General features: G+C 33.3%; 4 protein-coding genes across 17 annotated transcripts; 3 read left to right on the plus strand and 1 right to left on the minus strand.

Moving 5' to 3' along the window:
* Positions 1-1,692: 1,692 nt before the first annotated feature.
* Positions 1,693-10,755, plus strand: LOC102611312 (uncharacterized). Of its 9 annotated transcripts, none has more exons than XM_052439596.1 (12): positions 1,699-1,861; positions 2,376-2,613; positions 2,689-2,799; positions 3,025-3,113; positions 4,061-4,169; positions 4,625-4,692; positions 5,156-5,233; positions 5,791-5,855; positions 6,032-6,098; positions 6,198-6,380; positions 6,580-6,636; positions 9,917-10,177. In XM_052439596.1, exons 2-12 carry the CDS (start codon positions 2,379-2,381, stop codon positions 10,160-10,162), a joined length of 1,308 nt encoding a protein of 435 aa, XP_052295556.1. In that variant the 5' UTR covers positions 1,699-1,861; positions 2,376-2,378; the 3' UTR covers positions 10,163-10,177. The 9 variants fall into 9 exon arrangements, with proteins under 9 accessions (XP_052295552.1, XP_052295556.1, XP_052295558.1 ...); XM_052439598.1 differs by having other exon boundaries at positions 1,700-1,861; positions 2,701-2,799; XM_052439594.1 differs by having other exon boundaries at positions 1,712-1,861; positions 2,689-2,847.
* A 330-nt stretch (positions 10,756-11,085) lies between these two features.
* On the plus strand, positions 11,086-15,103 carry LOC102610310 (uncharacterized). Of its 3 annotated transcripts, none has more exons than XM_006485827.4 (7): positions 11,086-11,721; positions 13,195-13,312; positions 13,861-13,991; positions 14,085-14,153; positions 14,300-14,446; positions 14,644-14,769; positions 14,865-15,103. In XM_006485827.4, exons 1-6 carry the CDS (start codon positions 11,479-11,481, stop codon positions 14,758-14,760), a joined length of 825 nt encoding a protein of 274 aa, XP_006485890.1. In that variant the 5' UTR covers positions 11,086-11,478; the 3' UTR covers positions 14,761-14,769; positions 14,865-15,103. The 3 variants fall into 3 exon arrangements, with proteins under 3 accessions (XP_006485890.1, XP_006485891.1, XP_052295559.1); XM_006485828.4 differs by having other exon boundaries at positions 11,099-11,721; positions 13,204-13,312; XM_052439599.1 differs by having other exon boundaries at positions 11,477-11,721; positions 13,185-13,312.
* A 3,406-nt stretch (positions 15,104-18,509) lies between these two features.
* LOC102609997 (hypothetical protein) lies at positions 18,510-21,019 on the plus strand. Its single transcript, XM_006485826.3, has 4 exons — positions 18,510-18,667; positions 19,397-19,553; positions 19,742-20,038; positions 20,189-21,019. Exons 2-4 carry the CDS (start codon positions 19,419-19,421, stop codon positions 20,813-20,815), a joined length of 1,059 nt encoding a protein of 352 aa, XP_006485889.1. The 5' UTR covers positions 18,510-18,667; positions 19,397-19,418; the 3' UTR covers positions 20,816-21,019.
* Positions 21,020-22,597: 1,578 nt separating this feature from the next.
* LOC102609225 (uncharacterized) lies at positions 22,598-25,591 on the minus strand. 4 transcript variants are annotated; one of them, XR_371444.4, is made up of 5 exons: positions 25,339-25,591; positions 24,420-25,163; positions 23,883-24,302; positions 22,944-23,014; positions 22,598-22,821 (listed from the first exon to the last, which is right to left on the minus strand). XR_371444.4 is itself a non-coding variant. In XM_006485823.4 (5 exons), the coding sequence occupies exons 2-5, from the start codon at positions 24,425-24,427 to the stop codon at positions 22,795-22,797; spliced, it is 405 nt and encodes a 134-aa protein (XP_006485886.1). In that variant the 5' UTR covers positions 24,428-25,163; positions 25,339-25,589; the 3' UTR covers positions 22,598-22,794. The 4 variants fall into 4 exon arrangements, 3 of the variants coding, with proteins under 3 accessions (XP_006485886.1, XP_006485887.1, XP_006485888.1); XM_006485823.4 differs by having other exon boundaries at positions 23,883-24,181; positions 25,339-25,589; XM_006485824.4 differs by having other exon boundaries at positions 23,883-24,181; positions 25,331-25,589.
* Positions 25,592-26,236: the final 645 nt, after the last annotated feature.

The raw sequence follows: 26,236 nt of genomic DNA on the forward strand, positions 1-26,236 counted from the left end.
TTATGTATTTTTTTGGGTTCATCCGTTCATGTGCCTTAGTTAAATTTTGATAATTCAAAATTCAAATTTAAAGTCCTTATTTAATAATAATAAACCAATAATAATAAAAGAATGTAATATTAATTACTAAGTTAGACCTTACGACATTAAAATTCTTTTTTAGTACTTAACAATAATAATAAATTTTTCTTAAGGGTTAGTTTAATTGTTAACTTGGACTTGTATAGAATTATAAATCATAGTTTATAATAACATTAATATATATTTATAAAATTATGATATTTATAATTTTATTTTTTTAAATCAGGATATCAATTATTACTTTAATAAATTATAAACATAAATCAATTAGAGTGTTTTTTTGAGATAAGAATTAAATGAATTTAAAAAACACGTGCTAATAAAATATATTAAAAGATTTAATTTCAAGTGATCTGTAAAATCATAAATTTTTTATTTTACTTTTATTAGAAAGTGGAACGTACTTATTGTAGGTCTTTTCTAGTGCCTTACTTTAGTCCATTTCTAATCTTACCATGCTTTCATGATTCATGTGCTTAAATTTTCAAGTCCGACCCAACCCATATGTGTGCTATGCCATAATGTATGCTCCACCGAAATGTGCTTATACTGTGCCATATTGTACAAACACATGTTGTGCCTGCGATATGCCACGTGCCGTCCGACCCATTAACCATCTCTATCCAAAACATGAGTTTTCAAATATTAATGAAATATTTGTGTTTTGAGTGTACTTTATATATTTTGATATGGTACTTTGTATATTTGAGATTGAATTGGACATAGTTTTTCGTAGTTGAATATTTGTGATTAAACTGTAAAATTCAAATAACGATACAAAGTAATTAAAACATTGAAAATATGAATGTTTTATTAAATAATATTAAAAGTACAAGAAAAAAAATAAATAAAATGTATGATATTGAAAGTAAAATATGCATGACTTGTTGTTTATAGTTTCCTGATGCAGATGTCATGTCTTATTGTTTATAATTTTGTTAAAATTTGACTTTGAAGTTAAAAAATTATATATGACACATCGGTTATTTTTTCTTTACATATATGCATATTATAAAGTATTATTCTAGAATAAAAAGCACGCTGTAGTTTCACACATAGATGACATATTGTAATCAAATTTTCAGTTTGTGTAAAAATGTTTATAGCTTTATCACATTGACGCATGTCGTAAAATGTTTTTTACTTCAAAGTAGAAATATAAGATATGAGTCATGACATTTTATTATTTCTTCACATAAATGATGTAAAAAAACATTTTATTTATATTGTAAACAATTTTGTCTCCTAAAAGAAAAAAAAAAGTATAATGTCGCTTATACTAGTTTTAATAAATATAATCTTTAATTTTTAATATAATCTTAGAATTATAAAAATAATACAATAAAGTTTTTTAAAATTGTAAAAAAATTATTCTCAATCAGCAATTCAGATTTCAGCATCCCACGTTTTAGAATCAATCCTTCTATAGCATTAGTGTTCGTTCAGGGAAAAAAAAAAGAAAAAAGAAAAAAGAAATGGAATCCATAGCATTACGTAAAGTAGTCATGGCCTGATTTAAGATAATCAAATCCTAATTGAATTTTCTTGTTTTTATTTTTATTTATTTATTTATTTTTTTTTTCGTGAAGACGACAAGTAGACCCCCAAAAATGTTAAAAAAACAACCACGCAACCAATTTTTTTCTTAAAAAAAAAAAAAAAAATTTGCTTTCTTGCTTACTTTGAATTTCAGTATTAAAAGATTAACGAGGGTTTTTTACCTGTCGCTCTCGCAACGCTCTCAGCACTCTGAAATCCGAGTTTCTTCGTTCAATCTTTTGTACGGACCGCTTTTCGCTTTAAGCTTTTGATATGTGCATCGGTTTATGTGTTTCTTTTTATGTAGAATCAAACGACACCATTCTAATTTGAAGGTTTAGAGGTGTAATTGTGAAAACTAAAAATACCCAGTTGCGGTTTTGGATGATTTACGAGTTTTGTAAACTGTTTGAAGCTGAAAATGTGAAATGTTTTTGAATATGTAGGTCCTATTTCATTGAAATGCTTCTTGTTTTTGTTAACAAACAATGATGGTTAACACATAGAAGTGTTTAGTACTTGCTCTTTTTGTGATTTGTGGATGACACAGTGAAATAATTTGAAACCAGGAATAGTGGTATCATCTTTCTAGTGCTGTTCTTATTCGGTCATGATTTTGCCAATGTTAAATTGCCAGCTATAGCTATGATATGATTCAGGGAAGTAAATGGCTGATGGGTTTTCGGCATTAGGTTTCTTTTGGTGCTTTCTGTTTTCAACTATTGACGAAATATGATGTTAATTAAATAATTCAGTTTATGTATGGTAATACTACAGGAGTAATGGAGAGCCAAACTGCAAATCAGCTGCCTGAAGCAAATACATTACCCGATGGGTTCGTTGATAGCTCCACAGAGGATCTGGCTCCGCTAACCCCGAATGTGGAACAGGAAAAGCCTCATGGTGATTACAAGGAGGAGGGTTTTGCAGGACTAGGTGATTCTAGTGAGTCTAGGCATGAGTTTGCATCGAAAGAGTTTCAAACAAGCGAGGGTAGGACAGAGAAGACTCAGAAACTGAGAACTTTTCCTGTTCCTTTATCTGAAATGGATAATTCTCATGCTTCAGTGGACTTGGCAGAAGTGCCCAGTAAGGGTTCTGTGGAACACAGAGAGAGTGCGGTCATCAATCCTAATTCAGCTGCTGTCTCTGAGGCTTCGGCTGGGGCATCTGGATGCTGTAAGGTGAAAGGCCAAGTTCAAGAAGAATGTCAAAATATAGAGTCATGTAATTATGTTTAACTCGAACGAGTTTTCCCCCTTTTCTTCTAATTAATAAATTGGATGCAAGTGTTTGTAGCAGCTTTTTATACCTTCTTACTTGGAAATTTGGTGCTATTTATTTACTGGATCTGCTTTGCATTTTCTGATGTAATTTTTGCACCAATATTAATTTGTTTTGCAGCCATTGAAGAACGATCTGAAGCACAAGGGATCAATAAGAAGGATGTTTCTGTGTCAGAAAGTGATGATACTCTGAAAAACAGAAAACCAGTTAGTAATGCATTTTTACTTCGTTTTTATTTTTCTTGATATCCTTGTGATGATTGAAAAAGGACCATTTTTCTTGAATTACTTAGTCTATATTTTGAGCAACTTGTAATTTTTAAATTCGATATGAGTATCTTAGATGATTCATTTTCTTTTCCTTATATTGACAAGTGATTAATGCTTCGAACTTAAAACATATCCAGATAAAAGTAATAATAACTTCAGATGAACTGCTAGGATGAATCCCAAAAAAAAATTTGTAGGAACAACTCATGATTCCAAATTCACACTGAAGAATGATTCTTTATGTTCATGATCCTTATATTATTTTCAATTGATTCTCTTCTACTTTTGGAGGAGCTGCTGTTAATAAGTGTCCTTTGATGTAGATGAACCTTTTTAGGGAGATCCTATGGATAAAATGTTATTTGAAGGTAATTCGCTTCTTAGACAATTGCAGCAATGTTGACAATTGAGTATGAAAAATGTGTATAACCTATAATGGTTATTTGGTGTATTTACATATGCACATTCCTATCCAGAACTTACCAGAGGGTACAGCTCTTGTGCAAAAGGATTGCATAGCCAATCCCATTTAACTGGAACAAAATCCTTAGATTATATTTGGGGTTGAAGTGTTTTGGCTTTTAATCCACAGCTGTCGTGGGACGGACCCCCAAAATATCAAGTATTAAGTGTTTGGGTGGGTTTTAACGAGTTAACTACCATGTAAAAGTGAGTGTCTACGAATCCTTTAGTTTATGTGCTTTCACGGTTAAATGAAGCTTAAACAATCCGAAGCATACCTTTAATGGGTTGATTATTTAAGTACTCATCTTGGCTGAGTCTGTCTGTAGTTCTGTTTTGAAGGCGTGTTCTTAAGAACTTGCGGTTTTGTGGCTGTTCTTGTGTGCTCCTCCCTATGCTTCATCATTTTTTTATTGCATCAGGAAAATACTGAAACCCGACGTAAGAGTTCAAAGCGCACCTTTAAATCTGAAAAGGAATTTCTTGAGTTCACTCTAAAATATCAGCAAGTTCTTGCTGAAAGAGATGCAGGTAAATTAAAATTTTGGCTTGGCTCTTTTGACTTTTGTGACTGTTGCGGTAGACGCATATTGCTAGGGTTCTAGTTAAGAGGTTTCAGTGTAGATGTAGCCGATGTATGTGGTTTTTAAATCAGTATTAAAGCATTCTTATTTGGAAAAATAACAAATTGGTATGAAACATGGTGTAAATCCTTTTAGGCATGCTGAGATGAGGAGTTGAAGTTACTGGTACAATTTTGTTCAATAATGGAAATATTCTTTCTTTCTTTTATAATAGGAAATATATATTTTTTTGAACCCTTTAGGAAGTCTGCAAAAAAGTGTAAGACTGGTTTCTCACATTATAAAGGCAATGTTTTCTCACAGGAAAATTTGTTTTCTAGGGGCATGTTTATTGTATTGGCTTCTATTGTAGAAGAATTTGATCAATATTTTGTCAACTTCACTCATATTTCTCTTTTGTAGCGATGGCTGTTAGAGATAAACTGGAGTCGCTGTGCAGAGAGTTGCAACGCCAGAATAAAATGCTAATGGTACCATTCTGTCTGCTTTATCTTTTTATGTAGTAGGGCTTCTTTTTCTGCTTCTGCTTTTCCATTTTGGTGTTGCTGGGGTTGCTGATGCAGCTGCTTATGCTTGTGGTCTGCTGAACAATCAATTTAAATTTCTTACTTGATTGCTTTAATTTTTGGTTTCATCAATATCTTTCCTCATTTTTCCCCTGTGGCCCGATTGATTACCCAATCTATTTTCATAATGATCAATGATCGTGCAGAGCTGTAGTCTTCTTTTCTTAATCAAGTTGAGGCATACTTTTGGTCTTTTTTCCCCCAGTGAGCTAATATCTTCGCTTTACAACATTCTGTCAGTGTATTAATCTCTGCTACTGTTAATTTCTCTTACAATTTTGGTATGGAAAAATGTGAAGTGATCCATGATCTACCAGTTTTTCATCCATGAGAGTTGAGACTCTAATGCTTGTTCATGATTATACAGGATGAGTGCAAACGAGTATCATCAGAGGGGCAGAACCTGAGATTAGACTTGTCGGCCAAGTTCCAAGATGCAATTAAGGTCTGTTTGATGTTTCAAATCTAGTGGAGACAGTATGACTTATGCATGAATTCTTGATATTTACTTTATTTTTTAAACTAAATGTGACCTATTGAGCTACAAATAGATATGCATGAATATTCTGGAATTTTGCGCTTGCAGGAGTGTGTATATGTGTCAAATTTTCTTAACTTTCCACAAACATCCTACAAAACTTTTTCGCCCCAGTAATTTTTGTCTTAAGTGCTTAGTTTTAGCCAACATATTCACCTTTGCATCATTTTTAGTGTTAGTATTGGCTTTTAGTTAATAATGTATCCTTGTAAATTTAACTGTGGAAGACTGTGAATTAATGATCTGAGAACTCCAATGATGTGATGATAATTCTTGAGTATTAGTGTCCCTGCTAGCTTGTTTCTTGTTTCTTCAGTTACAGTTTAAATTTATTTTTCCTATGATGCATTATTTTTTTCCCCCCTCTGCATATAGAGCTTATGGTTGTTTTCATGCTCTCTCTTTTTTGGGTTCATTTTGATTTTTATGTTCGTTTCTGTAATATTTGTTTGTTTTTGCTGTAGGATGTTAGCATTAAGCTAGAAGAACAAAAGGATGACTGTCTTTCTCAACTAAAGGAGAACGAGATGTAAGAACTAGGAAATTCATGAGGAACTCTAAATTTTATTTTTTTTCGTGAACTTGATGTCAGCTACTTACAATAGACATTTAATTATTATTGCATTTTGGAGAATTAAAGTGGAACTGAATTTGAATTTAATACCACGGCGACCTTTAAGGTTTACAGTTATGTTTTGTGTCTAGGCTAAGGACTAATCTGAAGCAGCTAGCTGATCAGTATGCCCTTACCGAACAACAATATGCACAGAAGGTTTACTTACCTTGTACTTATTTATAGGTTGTTGTTCTGACTTGGTGTCTTTGACTTCATTGATTGATATTATATTGTGGCTGGAATATGAATGCACAGTTAAAGCAAAAAACACTGGAACTTCAGATTGGTGAATTGAAAATTAAGCAACATGAGGAGAAATTAGTTCAGGAACAGTCCCAAATGAAATTGTATGCCGAACAGGTGTCACAATTACTGGCTACCGAAAAGAATTTGCGCTTGCAGTTGACAGCTGATGGCGAAAAGTTCCAGCAATTCCAGGTCTACCTCATTTTATGTTATGTAGTAACAATATCAAATGGAAACTTTTTCTGACTGTTACCTGGAAATTCATTGTATAAATGGAAATGTGTTCTTTTTCTTTTAAAAAACATATGTTCTAAAATATCTCTGTTTGGCATCTAAATACATATTATCATCTTATCTTGGCCAAAAAGTAAAATGCAATTTGATTTTGCAGGATGCATTGGTAAAGAGCAATGAGGTCTTTGAAACATTTAAGCAAGAGATTGAGAAGGTAAATATTTTATTTCTTACTTTTACCAAGGTTGCTTACATTTGGTTACGGCTTACTTTTCCTTACAGAATGATGCTAATTTACCATCATATTTTTATGCTTGTAAATTAGATGGCAAAATCAATCAAGGAGCTCAAGAAGGAAAACGCGTTCTTGAAGAGCAAATGTGAAAAATCAGATTTTACCCTTATAGAACTTGTTGAGGAGGTTAGTTGGTGTGCATGCTCGCGATTTCATTTTCTTTTAATCATTTCTTTATTTTTCGACATTAATTATGTCAGCTCACTAAGGCCCCAATTCCTATTCCTTGGAATTGGCTGGCTGCTCTGAATCCATTCTCAGCCAGTTCCTCCTAAAGGACAATTTTGGCTCTCTCTCATTGCATCCTTTTCACAAGGATCCACCTCTATTGTTTCACCCTGAAAAAAAAAAATGTCGTCAATCATGGCACAAGACAATCTTGTGCTTTTTTTTCTTCCTGTTCCTGAGATCCTTTTTCTCATTATCAAGTAAATATAGTACTTAGATTTTTGTTCTTTGCCCAAGCAGCGTGAACGAATGAAGAAACAGCTGGAGAAATCCAAGAATCAGAAAGAAAAACTTGAATCACTGTGCCGATCACTTCAGGCAGAAAGGAAACAAAATTCCGTGGGAAGCAACAACTCAGATTCAGCTCCAGAATAAACACCAACAGATATAACCAAGTGTGAATCTTACGAAGAATTTTGTAACAACCATTTTGAATTACGTACCAAATTTCATCCCAGCTGTGACTTTACTCTTGAGAGCAACCAACCATGACATATCGGTAACTTATTTGAATGTAATGCATTCTTCATCATTCATGTATTGTCGAGCATAGTTTTGTTGCCTTCCTCGTGTGGACCATCATGACAATTGACATTTCAATATTATGTTAAGTCTCCTGCCTGGATAAGATAATTGAGATTTTTGTGAATGAATTGACAATGTTACTTCTACTGCAAAGTTGATGAAATTGGAATTTTTGCTCCGACTCTAGAATTATACTTTCAACGTCGTCGTGTGCATGTATTTATTAATCCAGCTATGATATTCAGACAAAGAAAGCATTGACAAATACAGTGTGCACGCGGCGGTTTAACCAGGAGACTAATGCTGTGGACTCTTTGTTATAATCACAACAAAAACGCAACTTCGACATAAACGATACGAAAGTCCCACAACCTGTTAGCTTGTTACGGTAAGTAAAAACAGAACTCAAAACGAATCACAAGCAAAAGTTGTTTCAATTTCCCTCTCAAAACCCAACAATTTTTCGTTTGATTTGATTCTTTTGCGCCATGGACGAAGGCAATAACAGCAGCTTGTGGACACTAGCAAGTGCGATAGATCAGTGTTGCTAATCAGTTGTCCACCATTGCACTCTCGCTCTCTAATACTCCTGATGATGATGATGATGACAATTCCACTCGCCCTCCTCCCAAAATCATCCTTCCCATCGACCTTCTTACTTTACGTTTGTTATCGCGATTTAGAATATATGTTTAAGACATATTAAAATTCAACAGAATTATTTAATCCACTTCTCCTGGCGAGAATTCTGGCGTTTCTTTGTTGAATTATCTGGGAAGAACTAGTCAGTGGGTAAATCTTTTTAATGATGTCTTCAAGCTTCCGGCAGTGCAGATCCTCTCTCTTGTTCTAATGCCATCTCAATGTCGTCCTACTTAAGATGAAAGCAGACATTATTCTGTCTAATTTTGTTTATATTTGTGCATCATGCACTACTCGTCAAATTCATCTGCAAGTATAAATAATTTTCCTGTATCTTATATTTATCCATATATCCTCTATCATCTTATATAAGTTGCTTGAATGGTGCTCAGTTCACCATGGAATTACCTGGCAATGAATCTGGAAATGCACCCAAGCGTTACTTCATGGCTATGTCTGAAGACTAGTTTCCAATGTACCTGTTTGCGGAGTCATCACAAGGTAAGGATGGTTCCCTGGTGCTTCTTATTCTATCTAATGCATAGTCATAGTGCTTCTATAATGATTTACTGGTTTATTACTTTTGATTTGACATTATATTATTAACTTCCACTCTGGTCCTTTTTCAATTTTTTTTTTTTCTGTGGAAATAGAAAATTATACTGTTAAATTATGGTTCTATCCTTAAAAAGTGAAAAAGTTTCATTGGAGAGGAAGCCTATGCTCAACTTCAACGCAAAGACTTCTAAATCTTCAATTTTATTTGAAAAAAAGATTAAAACTATGTCCGAAGTTCTCAATACCGCCATGGTGCTACCAAGAAACTGAATGCAAATAGAGCAAAGAGTGATGCCGTCATAGTCTCACATCAGTGTTTATCATCAAAAACATTAACCACGTCTTCTGGGGCATCTCCTTTCATTACAAGAGAACATCCATGCCAGTTTATACACCCTTCTATTGAGTACACATATTACTAATGCGTTAATTTCGGACTCTAACGATTAAATGTATTACATTTACCAGTTCTGAGAGTTTTGATTTATTTGGAGAGGACCACTGACCTTTTTGTTCCTCATAGTTGAATGAAGTGTCTTTGAAGATATAAGAAGTTTTACTTAGAAAAACTCAACCGAGGGGGGGGGGGGGGGGGGGGGGGGGGGGGGGGGGTAATCCTATTGCATAGCAGGAAAGATCTCCATCAAAGGAAAAATAAAGAAGAAATTTCACTTGAGGCCTCATCGTGAGAACTTGGAGAATGATGGAAAACTTTGCCGTGAACTGTCAAACAAATATATGAGCAATAATAGACAGATAAAGGCTGTCCAATTTGCTTACTGTGATTGTCGTTATAGTTATCATAGGTAATTTGGTCACATTTCTTCTTTTATGACCATCTCTTGATTCTCTCAAGAAAAGTTCTAGCAGTTCAGGTCTACCTCATTTTATGACGTGTTAACTTGCAATAGCAATGAAAACATTTTTAAGAAAATGACTGATACCTGAGAAGTTGTATAAATGGAATTATATTCTCCTTCATTTGAAAGAAGTAGCATTATAAATTATCTGTTAGTTTTTTATCAAAATACAAATTATCTTGCTACCTTGGCCAAAAGTAAAATGCTACTTGTCTTTGCAGGATGCAATATTAGGGAGCAATAAGGTCTTCAAAACATTTAAGCAAGAGATTGAGAAGGTATATTCTTATTTCTTATTTTCGCCAAGATTGTTTATAATTGATTAAGACTTATTTTTCATCATGGAATGATGACAATTTTCCATCATATTTTTGTGTATAAACTAGATGGCAAAATCAATCAAGGAACTCAAGCAGGAAAACATGTTCCTGAAGAGAAAATGTGAAACATCAGACATTATCCGTATAGAACTGTTGAAGTGGTTAGTTGGTTTGCATGTTCAGGTTTTTATTCTTTCTTTCGTCAACAATAACTATGTCATTTCAATACATCACAAGACAATTCTTCATAAGATGGACAATTCCAGGTTTTCTTGTTGCCTTGTTCATCCTCCTCTATGGCAGGCGCTTTAACTTGTATCATATTGTTTCTTGCTGTTTTTTGTTTTGTCTTGGTTCAATGGCACATGACAATCTTTTGACTGTTAGTATCAAGTCCTTGCCGTGTTTTTGTTTCACAAACTTACTTTAGTTACACTCTGCCTGCCCTGTTCCAGAGATCATCTGTCTTGTCACTTGTCTTTATTTTATGAAGTGAATAATCTTGTACATAGATTTAGACTTCTCCTTTGCCCAAGCAGCGCGAACGATTGAAGAAACGACTGGAGGAATCCAAGAACCAGAAGGAATAAATAGAATCGTTGTGCTGATCACTTCAGGCAGAAGGAAAACTAAATTCTGTGCGAAACAACTCAGATTCAGCTCCCGTATAAATATTAAATACTAACGGATAATATATAACCCAAGTATATGAATCGTACAAAGAAATTTGTAGCTTATATCTTGAATAAACATACCAAATTATCAATCCCATCTATGAGTTTACATTTGATAGGAATCTAAGACTTCAATAATAGAGCATTCTAATTTAATTGCTTTGGTTTGCAATTTCCTCACACGGATTTTGCCATTTCAGGACTTCTGGGCAGTAACATTGTCAGTCTCCTGGATAACTTAATCGAGATTGCTTTGTAATGTTGCTTCAGCTGAAAGCTCATGAAATAGGAAATTCTCGTCTTCTTGATTAGGCAACTTGGGAAGGGGACCTGTAAAGAGTGGCTGCTGCCCTGGAAAGTGCTTCTGCCTAGTGATTTTGTGAGCCTATAATATTGAACTTGAGACGAGCCTGCCTGCGCGCCTGCACTGCTATAAAAAACGACTCATATAATTTGATTCTGTGGAGATTTGGACCGCCGAGATACGAACAGAACCAAAGTGCCATTTATTGCATCTCATACAAATCCCACGCTAACTTGACTGATTTTACAAATTTGGTGATGATGCATTTAAGATTATGGTTTAAAAGAATAATTCAAAGACGGCGGTTTCAACTGCCAGATTTCTTTTGTTGGGTCAAACTCGAAAATAAGTTGAATAATCATAACAAAGAGAAAAAAATTTTCGTGCAACTGATTGGACAGTTTTGTTGCGACTCGCTCCATATAAATTTCCAATACTTAAAAAGTGGACCAGCAGACGCAGTTATGCTGCGGTTCCTATTGTTTTTCGACCAGTGTAAATATCCCGTAACGTGTTAGTTTGCTACAATAATAAACAAAACAGAGTTATGTAGTAGGATAAATAAAATCACCAAAACAAACAAAATCCAAAAACCGTTCCATTCATTTTCTCCCGCAATCACAAAACCCAACAATTCCGATTCAAATTCCATGGACGAAGGCAATAACAGCGGCAAAGGCAATACAATTGGTGGGATTGTGGATACGAGCAAGTGGGATAGATCAATGTGGCTAATGAAGTGCCCTGCATTAGTCTCTCGCTCCCTTAAGATTCCTTCTTCTGACAATGATGATGATGATTCCGCTCGCCCTGTCGCCAAAGTCATCCTCTCCATCGACCCTCTTCAATCCAATGAAGATTCTTCATCGTCATCGTCATCGTCATCTACTCGGGTACTCATTTTATTTTTTAATTATACACTCCAACAAATTCTACTCTGCGTCAGCGTCAATCATTTTTTGCCTCTAGATAAACATAGTCGTATGCATATAAATTCGCATTGTGTTTATTTGTGAGGGTTTCTTCTTGTTTATGTGCATACATTTGTTATTTATGTGAAATAATATTTGTGGGTTTCTTTTTCTTTTCTTTTCTTTTCTTTTTTAATGGGTATTGCATGCATTTTTTAGTTTTCCTTTTTACTACAATATTGGTTTATTATTAATTTGGCTTTGGTTTGCATTCTTTTGTTAAACATAGTTGGTGTTATGGGTTCTTGGTTTATTTCCATTTTAGTCTTTTGTTTATTTCTTTATTGTTTGTTCTGTGGAATTCACTGCTACACGAGTGAGATTTATGTTGACATTCTCAAATTTTTTGTTAGAATTTTAAATTAGGGATTTAACTTCACTGTTGGAATTTTCAAGTTCTGTGTTGGCGACTGCAATGTTATACCAATGTATGATCACTTAGTATCGAGGTTCTTTTATGTCGATACTGTACATTACTGTTTCAAATTCTTTTAGGATTTTACAGGTTTTGTATTTGCTTCTTTGGCGATCATGGGTTCACATTAAACAGCATTATTCCTTCCAGTATTGTTTTTCAGTGATTTAAGATGTGTCCTAGAAAATCCGTGTCTTTGAGTTCTCTTTGCAACCCAGGCGAGGACTGGTGTTTGGTCATAGCCTACTTTGAATTAAATGCTACTCCAAAAGTGAGCTTCTAACAAGTAAAAGCTTAACATTTTCAATTTCCCCTCCTCCCACCTGCATTGATAGTAATTTTAGTGAAAAGAAAGTAAACACTATTTGAGCATTGAATTGAAAAGTAGTCATCCTATAAATAACAAAGAAAGGACCCTAGATAGAGGAGAATGTTTCGTTGATTTCTTGCCTCTGTTAGTGACAACCTTTTTTTATACAGTAATGTGGATTATTCCAAACCAATTGATGAAAAACAAAATAAAATAAAATAAATTCTCTTTTACTTAATTATCACTATTTAGAATATATGTAAAAACAATTTCAAAAATATATGTAAAGTCATTTTTAAAAATTCAACTGAATATCTTTATCCACTTCCTTTGGCATGATTTCTGGCTTTTCTTTGTAGAATTATCCAGAAGAGGTGGATCATGAGTGACCATTTCTTCCACCCCCTTTTTCCACGTTGTCTTCAAGTTTTCAGTAGTTCAGATTTTCTCTCTTGGCCTAACGCACTTTTCACTGTTGTTCTTTTATTTAAGATGAAAGGTAGTAACTCTATTAATCTTGTTTATATTTCTGCATGATGTACTAATTTGTCTAATTTATCTGCAAGGATAAGCTTCTTTTATTAATACATTTCAGCCTCTGGGAGAAATATTGTTCTGTTTCTTACATTTATCCCTATATTCTCTATCATCTTATATAAGTTGTTTGAAGGATACTCAGTTCACTATGGAATTGATCAGCACTGAATCTGGAAATGCTCCCAAGCGTTACTCCATGGATATGTCTAAAGACTTGATTCCAATGTCCGTGTTTGCAGAGTCATCAAATGGTAAGCATTTTTCCCATTGTGTTTCTTATTCTAATATTTTCTTGGCATGGCCATAGTGCTTCTCTAATGGTTCACTAGCTTATTATTTTGATTTGACATGATATCATCAACTTTCGCTTTGTTCTTTTTCTCATTTTCTTTCTGTGGAAATTGAACATAGAAGGCAAGCATGACTTGTTAGAGTGCTTCACTTCAAGGCAAAGACCTCCTAAATTTTCAACTTTATTTGAAAGTTTTGACTAAAGTTCTGTATACAACTTTGGCATTAACAAGAAATTAAAGTACAAATAGAATAAAGTGTGTGACCATTGTGTTCTGACATCTGAGTTTATCTTCAATAACCTAAAACCACAAAATTTTGCTTCATGTCCATGCCAGTTTATACACCCGCCAATGAGCAAACACATCAGTAATTGTTCTATTTGGAGCCTAATGGTACAACAAACCTTTTCTTTCTCGCAGTTTGATTGGCATTTCCTGTCTTTGAAGAAATTGAAATTTTACTTGAGAAACTCAACTAAAGCAGGTGTAATCCTTTTGCGTTGCAGGAAAGATATCTGTCGAAGGAAAAATAAAGAACAAATTTGACATGAGGCCTCATCATGAGAACATGGAGAACTATGGAAAACTCTGCCGTGAACGGACAAATAAGTATATGACCAAAAGTAGACAGATACAGGTTATCCAAAATGCTTATGGTGATTGTGCTTATAGTTATTATAGGTAATTTGATTGCCTTTCTGTTTTAATGACCGCTTTATGATTCTTTCAGGTCATCGACAATGACAATGGATCTCATATGAGGCCTATGCCAGGGATGATGATTTCTACTGGATTTACTGTACTTTGGCTAACTTCCTTTTTATGTTCAGTGGAATTGTGTTTTGCTCTTTGCTATTTCTGGGAGAATCCTTTTTTCAGTATACATTCAAGTGAGACTAATCTTATAACATAGACCATATAAGGAGAGCTGCTGTTTTGAAATAGGAAAAGAAGAAACCGCAACCAAAGGGATCAGAAGTGAAAAGAACAAGAAGGGATCGTGGAGAGATGGAAGACATTATGTTTAAGCTCTTCGAAAGGCAATCAAATTGGACTTTAAGACAACTTATCCAAGAGACTGATCAACCTGAAGTATGTATTTTGATTGCTTGGTTTCTGCATGACATTTTTAATACTTGCTCTGGATGCTTGTTTTTAGTTCTTTTAAAAATTATTATTGCTAAAAGTAAATGAACAGTTTGCCACATAGACCTATGCAAGCTATTTAAAATAAACATTATATCGTTGAAAAGTTTTGAGGATTTTCTTTTGACCTGTTCCCTCTGCAGCAATTTCTGAAAGATATGCTTAAGGACCTCTGTGTCTACAATAACAAGGGAAGTAATCAAGGATCTTATGAGTTGAAGCCAGAATACAAGAAAGCAGCCGATGGTCCAGCTTCCTAATATGTCCTTGTATGTTGGCTAATTCCTCTGGACTAGCTTGGTATTGATTTAAATTATTTCTTACCATTTCGAAACTTCTTTTCTTATGCCTTCCTTTTGAACAGAATCAAATGTATATTCTCCAATGCAAGAGAGAAGACTGAGAAGGAAACGATGAGTATTTCTACTTCCATTGCTTTAGTTCTCATTTCTAGGCTTTCCGGCGCATAACGATCCTGGTGTTCTTATCCATTTTCCTTGTATCAAAATTTTGAAACATAGTTAAAGCAAATCAATGTCATGTGGCAAAATTCTTTCATGTTATGATAGCCTTGATGATCATTTTTGCTTGGGAAAATATTCATCATCCACCCGTTAACTTTTTTAAAAATACACAATTCCTTTTTTTTACTGAAATCCACCTAAAGTCATATTTTGTTTCACTTTTTCACTTCCGTTTGGAATCTGTTAAGAAAACTAACAGAAACTTAAAAAAAGACCATTTTACCCCCAAAACGAAAATTATAATTTTACCCTAACAATGCCAAAAATAATCAGATTTAATGATGAATATCATTATTGGTACGTTAATGAAGTACAAAAAAATCTTAACTACTAGAGATTATAACTCAATGAATAATAAAACTCTACTTATCTTAAATTCAATTGATGGTTTGCGAGATTGGGCTATTTTTAATACTACTGTTATAATTTAGCATTCTAATTACAAACATATTTTTAAAAAAAAAATGCATTTGATGGTTGTGAAATTAATTTCTTTATTAACCGATGGAAAAAATAATTAGATTTAATCTGATTATTTTTGGCAATTTTTAAGGTGAAATTGTAATTTTTGTTTTGAGGCGTAAAATGGTCATTTTTTTAAGTTTCTATTAGTTTTCTTAACGGATTCCAAACGGAAGTGGAAAAGTAAAATAAATTGTAACTTTAGGTGGATTTCAGCAAAAAAAAAAAAAGAATTATGTATTTTTTAAAAAGTTGAAAAAAACGGATGGACGGTGGATATTTTTCTTTTTTACTTATATATATGTAAATATACGTGTCATGTTGCATCTGTTTTTATTTTATATGTCATTTGGCAAAATTGCTTCATGTTATGATAGCCTTGATGAGCTTTTTTGCTTATATGTGTAAATATATGCATCATGTTGCGGCTGTTTTTATTTTGGCACATTCTGTATCACCATTTATTTTACTAATTTTTCTAGTGGAAGCAACTGCATTATTTTCTTTTTCCCCAAATATTTCTTTAAAATGAGTGAGTAGGTAAAATCTAAAATGATTCTTTTGTCTTCTCTCTCTCTCCTAGATTTAAATTCTATGGTCAACCGAAAAAAAAATTACTTGAAAAACAATCAACTAATCCCCGACAGGCTATTCCAAACCAACTATGTACTTCGGCTGCAAATTGAATTTCTTCATACTAATTGTTTGTTCGTCCTATTAAGGTCTAGCGTGAAGATTCTAGAGAAAAAAAAAATGGAAAATTAAGAAAAACGTAAATCAAAATATGCATAAATGAAATGGTCTTACAGTCATGGGCGTCGTGTGGCAGCAGAATTAAGTAAGTTTCAAAGAAGATGGGTTTAATCATTACTCAGCTGAAGGTGTAAAAATGCTTCAATGATTTGATTTTAGTTGTGCAGCATAAAAGGATAAAAACTGACTTACAATGAAATATTAAGATCCTGTTTGGGATTGAGATGTTATAACTTTTAAGTTACAGCTGCTGTGAAAAAAAATACTGTAACTATAAAACAAAAGTTAATAATATGAAGTAATATAAATTTAAAATAATAATTTTGACAAAATTATGAAAAAAATTTAATAAATTTTTCTTCATACAAGTGAAAAATCACATCAATATAACTTTTAAATTACAGCAGTTATTGTTTACTAAACACTTTAGTACTGTAACTTTTAAATTATAATTGTCCAACCTGAATCCCAAACACATTCTACGTAGCTTTGTCAAGTAATCAATTTTTCAAAATAAAGATTTCATACATGATTAAAATTGTTATGGTAAGTGAAGTATCAACGTCAGGGAAATCAATTTTAATATTAATTTGTGTGCAAAAATTCTGTCTAAGCATTCGACAAAATTTTTAAAGTTCTATTGACTTTATATAAAGAATTAATCAATTCTATGCAGCATGGTTTTGTAGAAGACCATGTCGTGGATATTTTATTTATTTTATTTTTTTAAAAAAAAGTCTTTTATGAAATTGAATAAGGTGATGACAAAATAGACCTATTAATAAATTAATCCAAAAATCTCATCCTCTCCTGTCCCCAAACCAATCCTTGTGAGGGTAGGTTTTCTCGTTCCTAGTTAGAAAAGAAAAGAAAAATAAAATAGAATATTGATTACTCAAATTTTATTAAAAATAAAATCCATCATTACATTTTTAATAAATTACTTCTATTTAATAGATTACAATCATTCGAAATTGATCCAAATCAATTAGATTTGAGCAGAGCAGAACAAACTAAACAAGGACGGTCATGATTAGCAAGAATTAATGAATTGTTATGTTTGTAACATTTACCATTGAAATGCTTATAAAATTGGGTACAAAATTTATGTCGCAAATGAGATCAATTAGATTTGGCAAATTGATGTCAATTAGGATTTACGGTTTGATAAATAGAGATTGTCAGTTTCTTTTATTGAAATTAATATATATCATGTTAGTTAATTTCATAATATCCAAAAATCCTCTTAGCACAACAAATTTAAGGAAAAAGAGGGATAAATGAGTTATTCGTTTAATATTTTTTCTTAAAAATATAAAATAATAATTATTGTAAGAAAAAAGTTTAAAGATAAAAAATATGAAAAATAATATTTATTATAAAAATATTTAAAAATAAAAGAGTAAAATTATTTAAAAATAAAAAGTACGAAAAGTCTTATTATTAATTTCTATTCACATTGAATCCTATATTTCTTATTTTTGTAGTATTTAAATTTCAATTTATATGATTCATTTCATTTATAATCAATATGTATAAAATTGTATTTGAAAATAAAGGTAATCCTATAGAGTTATAGTGCCAAAAAGATTATTAAGTATTACGAAAATAGTAAGGAATAAGTAATATATGTTAATTTCATTAAAAGGGAATAACAATCTTTCTTTGACAAAAAAAAAGTCAATTACATTTTAGGACTCGACAATTCGATGTTTACATTGATATTTCTATTTTTGTGGAAGCAAATCAAATTACATTATTTTATGAATAGGGTAAAAAAAATATTACTTTTATTACGTGTTATTAAAAAGAAAAAAAAAACTATTGAGATCGTTTGTTTATGAAAATAAAAACTAGAAATAGAACGATTTTTTTATTTTACTTTTTTTTTTAATTCCTTTATCATTATTGGGATCAAATAGTAGAAGAAGAAGCAATTATCAAAACGATACGTGGATAATTAATTTTACCCGGAACGAGATTTGTGGAGTTCTTCAGATGTGACAGTCTTTGAAAAATCATGAAATCAAGTCAAAAATGTCTAAAGATAAATTATCATTTATGCAATTATTTCAATTAAAATATCGAAAAAAAAATAATCGTGGAATACACACTCCACAGCCGTCGGCTAGCAACCATAAAATAAAATAAAATAAAAAGAAAAAGACAACACGCGCAATTATCATGGCAGTTATTGAACGCGCTGACCAAAGCGTGAGGGCCAAGGCGTGTGCTCAGCACGGCGTCGTTTACCTTCTCTCATTTTGGTAATATTATTTAATAATAATACACATATGAACCCATAAACGTTAAACAAAGAGCCAAGGCACCAGCTCTTTCTCTCCAATTCCACCTAACTCTCTCGCTCTCTCACATTGATTCGTTCCTTCGTCTCTGTCTCTCTCTCTCGGGTCTCTGCTCTTTTAAGGTATCATTTTAATTTTATCTTTTTTATGGGTTTTTTATTTGTACTTTTGTTATTATTATCGATGGCTATTCGTCCATTTGCATCACTTTTGTCTCGATTTTAACGTTTCTGGCTAATTTTATGCTTATTAACAATTGGGTTTTTCTGGGTTTTTGTTATAATGATCTGTGCATTAATAATAATTCATTTTCATTTTTGTTACGGTTTCATGTTGGCACCAAAGTTGACTTTGTAATTTAGATCATTGTGGATGTTTGATTCGATGTCGATATTAAAAAGAAAAATGCTAAGGAATTGTTCAAATTTTGATCCGTACAACTTTTGCGTATTGTGATTGTTTATTAAGATTCATGAAGTCACAGATCGTTGATTTTGCTATGAGTCTCAGTTATCTAATATGTGCAGGTCTGCATGTTTACTTTGTTTTAGTTAATTGTGGAGGGAAATTTGCTTTTTAGTAACAAGACTTGATAAAGTCTTGATAAATTATTGTGTTGTAAAGTTGGACATGCTTGGATGGTTTTGGCTGTGTACGAAGTTGTTTTTGTAGTTACTTGATTGCTCTTTACTTTTACTTTTCTATGTAGTTCTTTTGTTTGAACCTTAATAGATATTCACTTAAGCTGGTTTTTAACCTGTTGAGATTTTGGTTATAGAATTGGATTTTGCATTTTATGACTTGAAAAGCTCTGTTGACATTATTGCTGATGCCTTTTCTTCTGCATACAGGTGATTTTGCTCTGCAATCATAATGGGTTGTTTCTTCAGAGGCCTGAACGATGAGTCGGGAGCTTCTCAGCTGAACATTCTTAGGTGTCCATTTTTGAGGAACATTAATGAGCCCACTAATTTCTCCTTTGCGTCGTCCTTGCCCTTCCCAATGCCTGTAAGTTATTTATTTTTGCTTACTTATTCTTTTAGATCAGGCATTTTTTGCCTTCATCCGTTACTTGCATCATCTTATTGTGCCACACTTAGTTGCGTTGCTTGTGGATTTTCCTTTTGTGTTGTCCCTTTTCCCAAATTTAATTGAACTCCTTGTGACTCATGCCGTCTTCTATTTCTTTTGCTCAGGTACGTGCAGCAAAAGGTCCAATTTTTGAAGATGGTCCAAATTTTGATATGGCTTTCAGGCTCTTCCATGGGAATGATGGAGTAGTCCCACTTTCTGAAAGATCGTTTGTGAGACCTGATGTATCAGAGCCTGAGTTAAAAGCACCCCAGTTCAATCCTTTAGCTGCAAAAGCAGCCACCATCAGTCTGTCGTCCTTTGGACCTGGAGGGCCATTCAGTTTTGATTCATTTTCAGACAAGTGGAAGAACCAAAAGAAAAAGCCGTCGAAACCCTCCAAGAAAGAGTCTTCTTCAAAGGTAGAACCCACTTGCATTTGGCAAATTTAATAAACAATAATATGGCTTCTGAAAATTAAAATGTGAAGACTGTCGTTATTTCTCCCTGAATGCGGATTTCAGATTTCTTCTTTGGCGGTCTCTTGACATGTTTATACGTTGATGTTTCAGGGAGGAGACTCCAATCATGAGGCTATGAGCAATGAGTGGCTGCAAACTGGGAACTGCCCAATTGCTAAGTCATATCGTGCAGTAAGCGGTGTACTGCCACTGGTTGCAAAGGTTTTTCAGCCTCCTCCTGGAATGAAATATAAGTGCCCACCAGTGGTAGTTGCAGCCCGAGCAGCTATAGCACGAACTGCTTTCGCAAAGAGTCTCCGTCCGCAACCCTTGCCTGCAAAAGTACTTGTGATTGGGATGTTGGGCATGGCAGCAAATGTTCCTTTAGGTATATGGAGGGAACACACTGAAAAGTTCTCTGTATCCTGGATTGTCGCTGTCCATGCAGCTGTTCCTTTCATAGCCATGATGAGGAAGTCTGTGTTGATGCCTAAGTCTGCTATGGCATTTACCATTGCAGCATCTGTATTGGGACAGGTCATTGGTTCGAGGGCAGAGCGATACCGTATGAAGGCAGTAACTGAGAAAAGTGTAACTCTCAAGGAAAAGTCTGTCGGAAGTGCAAGTCAGTTACAGGTTGTTGCCGTTAATGGCGGGCATTGTGCTGAACCTGCAAAATGGGATTCGGTTTCTCTCCAGGTGGCAAAATCATCTTCTTCTGCGGATGTATTTTGTTGATCTTGATGTTGTTTCGCCGAGTATATCTGCTGATTGATTGTACCTCTATATCCTACAGATTGATTATCGTTTTGAGTAATTTAAAAAAAAAAAAAAGTATGTTCATTCCTTTCTTGTAAAAGACCACTTTTCGGGTGCTGATCAATTAATAAGAGAGATGAAAGTAAGAGACTGAATAATCATGTGCTCCGGCGGTTGAGTTTATTTCTGTTTTTTTTTTTCCTTTGGTGTAAAAGAAGACATCTTTTTCCGTTGTTGAGAGAATAATGTAGATCAAAATATGAGAACGATTTGTATTTTATTAAGGTTCATTTTCAATTACCGTGGAATTTGCAAAAATAAAGAAAAAAAAAAAAACAAAACAAAACAGCAGTTGAAGCTTGCAAAGATTGACAATTTGTCATGAATATTTTCAGCCGAGCGGTGGAGAAGACGGTGAGGCGGGTACAACTTGCATTGGAATTTCAAACAAAGCCAGCTTCATTCTTTGACTTAATCATTATTATTATTACTATTATTCCAGCTGCTACTCCCACTACTTCACGTGTCTTTGAATTTGGTGCTGTTTCAACAAACTTATGCGACTCGGTCGCTGTCATGTTCATTGTTTTCTTTAGCCTGCGTGGACAGGTTCCAGAGGAATGGGCCATGAAAGGGACCGGCATTGTAGCCGGTATGCTTAGAGAGCCCGGCTGTTTTTGGCTGCCATTTGGTGAAATCGGTTTTACTTCTTTTTTTTTTTTAATATTTAAAAAATAAATTAAATTAATGTATTAATTAAAAAATTGTGAAAAAATATCATTAATAGTAAGAAGAAAAATTGAATAAATAGAAATTCCATGTTTCATCATCCTAATGTTTAATTCCTTAATATATGCACCAAATTAACCAAACATATGTAATAACTCTTAGATGATGCTTGGTTTAAAGAAAGGAGAGGAGAGGAGTGAAATGGAGGGAAAGGGAGAAGAAATGAGAAGAGAAGAATAATGAAATGAAATTTTATTGTTTGGTTTAACATAAAATTTCATAAGAAAAGAAATTATAATTTTTTTAATTGGACAAATTTATCTTTTGCCTTAATATTAAACTATCAATACTAGAAATTTAATATAATATAAACTTCCGTCTATTTAAAAAAGATTAAAAAAACAAAAACATATATATACACACACAAAATTAATGTGAATAAGCCAAAATCAAATGCACTGACTAACTTGATCTTGGATTCTTGGTAGCTAGTGTACGAGTAATCTTGGTATTGTTGCGGTTTAGTTTGGTTGGATTTACAGAATAAGATCTACAAAATAAGTAGTCGGGTGTGCTTAAATACAATTACTTCTTAGTGCTTGTATTTGTTGAGAATACCGATTCTTCTTCCTCCCTTTCTTTTTTGGGTTAATATTTGGCATTTAGATTGAATCATGGCTGAAGAGCTGTTAAGACATTCAACCGTTTGAACTCATGTTCACATATAAGTCTTTAAGACTTCATATTCTCGCATCATTTGTTTCCTTTTTTTAATTTAAAAATTATGATGCAAAGTTTTGTGTTTATGGTAATCATTATTCTTAATATTTTTAAGTGGTTCGTAATGTACTTCTAGACATTTGGTGTCAAAATGTGTACAAGTAGAATAACTTTATGGCATAAAATTATAGAATTAGCTCAAAATTAGATAAATTATTCAGACGGGCATTAATTACCTCTCACTAATTAATCTCAACTGTTGATTGTCCATAAGATCCATGCAATATTATATACCTCCTTCGAAATCAGTCGGAGAAGAAAATATAGTCACCAATGGCATGAAGATGATTAAAATAAATACAAGCATTCAATTCAAGTGCAAAAGCACTAGAATACAATCCTGAAGTTAAATTTCAATGAGGTGCTCTACAACTACAGTTTGAAATTTCTTTTAGAAAGCTAAGAAGACTTACCATTTCCAAAATCAATTTTAACAATTAAGCATGCCTCTAGTGCTGAGCTGAAGGGTACAATTTCTGCAAAAGAAAAATGGCTATCAATCATGATTGCCAAAACTGGAAAAAAAAAAAAAAAGAAGCAGAAGAAGAACAATTAAGCAACAAAATCAACAGCAACTACTCCATCTAAACAGTATTACCTTGGGCTTAGCATGTAGAACCACCTCTTTACTCATTCTCTGAAGGTGCCTCAGGGATATCCTGGAAATATCTGCAATCACACGGGAAAAGGATATAGATCGTCAATTAAAGTAGTTTACTGAAAATAAAGAAATGAAGACCATGACTCGTAAGCATTAATATACATTATGTTCACATTCTCGTAGCTACGACAACAGAGATTAAAAAAGACAACATGGTAGATTTTTAGTACCCTCAGAAACCATGGAGAGGTTATGTTAAAAATACCAAGGAAATATTTAATTGTTAATAAACTGGAAAGAAAAGGGGATCTCAAGAAAATATAACCAGTAAATTTCTCAAACAACACTTTGAAACATACTTCAGAAAACCGCATCATCTGTATTCAGTAGCCTACGATCATAGTTCAGCCAAGTTTTTGCCAAATATCTAAAAAATATGTTAAACATCTCATACATAGAAGGAGAAGCATGACAATTTGCATTTCGCAACTTCACAGTGAAGAATAAAGGAAGCATACATGAATTAAAGGAAAAGCACAGAAATTACCCAAGTATTTTTTGGCACCATCAAATGTAACCTTTGTTTAGAAAATATTCTAAGAATGATTCCAATAGCTATTAACATAACATGTATCATCAGGCTTTGATCAGGTGGCAACTATTGAATCTCCCAATTACTAGGTGTTACAAATATAAATATAAGCCTTTTTACCTCTTGAATGCTAATAAGAATGACAGAGAACATCCTAGAACAAATGTGAGCAAAAACAAACTTAAAGATTGCAACTTTATAGTCCAAAATATGCACTTAACTATTTCCAGACATTCATTTTATATAGATTGCAACTTCATCTTTTTTACCAACAGCAAGGCTAGCAAATCACACTAAAACCAGTAAAAAAAATGACTAATAACAAAAGTTCATGAGATGAGTACCTTCCACATCTCTATTGGGGTGGTTGTGATGGTGAGGGCGGTAGAGGAAACCCAAAAGTTGTAAAGAGCCTTTGCTAGCCGTCCAGAAGAATTCGCTAGCTATCAACAAGCTATTGTTGCTGATCATAGAGGCACCGCTGCTTGGCAAAGAGTCGCAACTACTCATCAATGACATGCTACTGAAATGCTTCAAATTGCATATAAAGTTGGTTCTGCTTCCTGGACATACTAAGAACTTCACACAACAACTGCTGAACTGGATCTTCATAAGCTTCTGCAATAAGACGATCAGCCTGAGGCTGCACTATGCCACGTTTATTCAAAAGTTGATCGGGGGAAAGCACATCATTCAGTATGCAAGATTCGGATATATCCATATTAGAGTAAAACATCGTCACAAGATTCGGATAAACATTCTCCCTAATAATCAATGCATTGATCAAACCCATATTCTCTAGCAAAGTCTTAAGAGTTCTTCTACGAATAGATAAGTTTTCCAAATTGTCTAAATTTAGAAAGTAAGAATCGAGTACAGACCTAGACATAAACCGATTGTAAAATCATTTCCTTAAGGGTGGAGTTCGAAAATGAGTGGCAATGAATTCAAGGATGTCTTCAGGTCGTTCCAGTTGCCTCAGAGCCAAATGCTTGCATTTCTGACCACCCTTTAATTTGTCTCCACTAGCCATTGGTATTTACAATAATCACCCCAAATCCCCAAATTGATTTCGTAAATTTTTGTCTCAAATTAGTGACTTTCAACTGATTAGATTGAAGGCTGAGGTGTTTTAAGAAAATGTGTGGGTGAAATTTGTTCAATAAAGCGCAAGAGATGGGTCAATTTAGAGGATTTTGCTTCGGCCAAACAAGGGTTTACGGTTTAGGTATCTCTCAAAATAGTGACGAAATCGCGGGCTTATGATGAAAACCAAGTTAGATTGATGAGAAATGATTGAGAGATGTTACAAAAAGCAAGAAAATTGGTTGAAATTGAAGATTTTTAGAGAGAGAGAGAGAGAGAGAGGACGACTGCAAGAGCGAGAATGGCTACCAAACAGTTAGCAACTTTTCTAAGCAGCTATAGCTTCTTCCAATGTAGAACCCAATTGCCTAGCTGCTTCATTTGATCCCACTAGCCGGTTCCCTTGCCTTTCCTCATCTTTTTCCTTCGTTTCTTCATCTTCTCTCCCTAAAACCCTAAACCCACACCTCTCTCTCACTACAACCCACCATTTTCTTATGCTTTTCTTGCCGAGTTCATGCTCCCAAACCATTAATCATCTGTTCAACAACAATTTTTCGTCATCTAAACACCATTTTTCTACTTAAAATTCATAAATCCCTAATTATTTCACATACCACAAACAATTTAATATAGCACATAAACCCCTAATTGTTTCACATATCATTTCAGTTGTCACCACAAAAACCATAAGAATCAAGATTACCTCCTTACCTTGTATTTAACTCCAAATGAAAGAGAACGAGAGGCAGATGTGTTCAACGGCTCAAGATGGCACCAACCAATTGATGGATTCGACTTGTTGTTTGCTGTGTGGGAGATGGCCGCTTCGATTTTATGTGATTAGTAAATAAATCCAAGAGACAAATTAGTGATTTCAGAGAGAGACAATGAGAGACGTGAGAGAGATGTTACAAATTTGAAGGAGGGAAATTGTTAGGGATTTGAAGGAGGGAAAATATAATGAATTTTTAGCAATTGGTTTAATATTTATTTTTAATTTACATTTAATCTCAACCGTTGGATCCATTTTACTTGAATCCAATGGCTACATTTAGAAACCAGTACAATGCGCTGGGCATTGTAGCTTTAACCCAATTTTAAATTAAGTGTTCTTTCTTTTCTTTAGAATAAAATAATATAAAAAAAGAAAAGAAAATTCGATAAGAAGGATTTTTAGAGTAATATTGGAATAAAGGTTCTTTTATTTTAACCAAATAAAGATAAATTAAAAAATAAAAAATACACATTAATATAATATATTTTGTCCTATAATGTGTTGAGATTTATTGATTGTTTTAAAAATCGTTTTAAAAAGTCAAAATTATATAATCGTAAATTTTTGCATGTACGGTGTAAGTTTTATTTTAATCTAACCTAAATTGCTCCATGGACCCTGGATTATCTTCTACTAAACTCTTTAACTGACCGTAAATGATATTGTAATATTTTAATAAGGCTTCAAAAGAATTTATACACATTCTTCATTTTTATTTTTATTTTTTGACTAAAATGATTCCCCATTAAATCAAGGAAACTGAAGTATCATTACTGCAATCTCCGATAAGGTAAATTATAAATGGCATTTTATACCTTTACATAAATGGCATTA

This window comes from Citrus sinensis, chromosome 4 (assembly GCF_022201045.2).
Source record: "Citrus sinensis cultivar Valencia sweet orange chromosome 4, DVS_A1.0, whole genome shotgun sequence".
In the NCBI taxonomy this organism is placed as follows: Eukaryota; Viridiplantae; Streptophyta; class Magnoliopsida; order Sapindales; family Rutaceae; genus Citrus; species Citrus sinensis.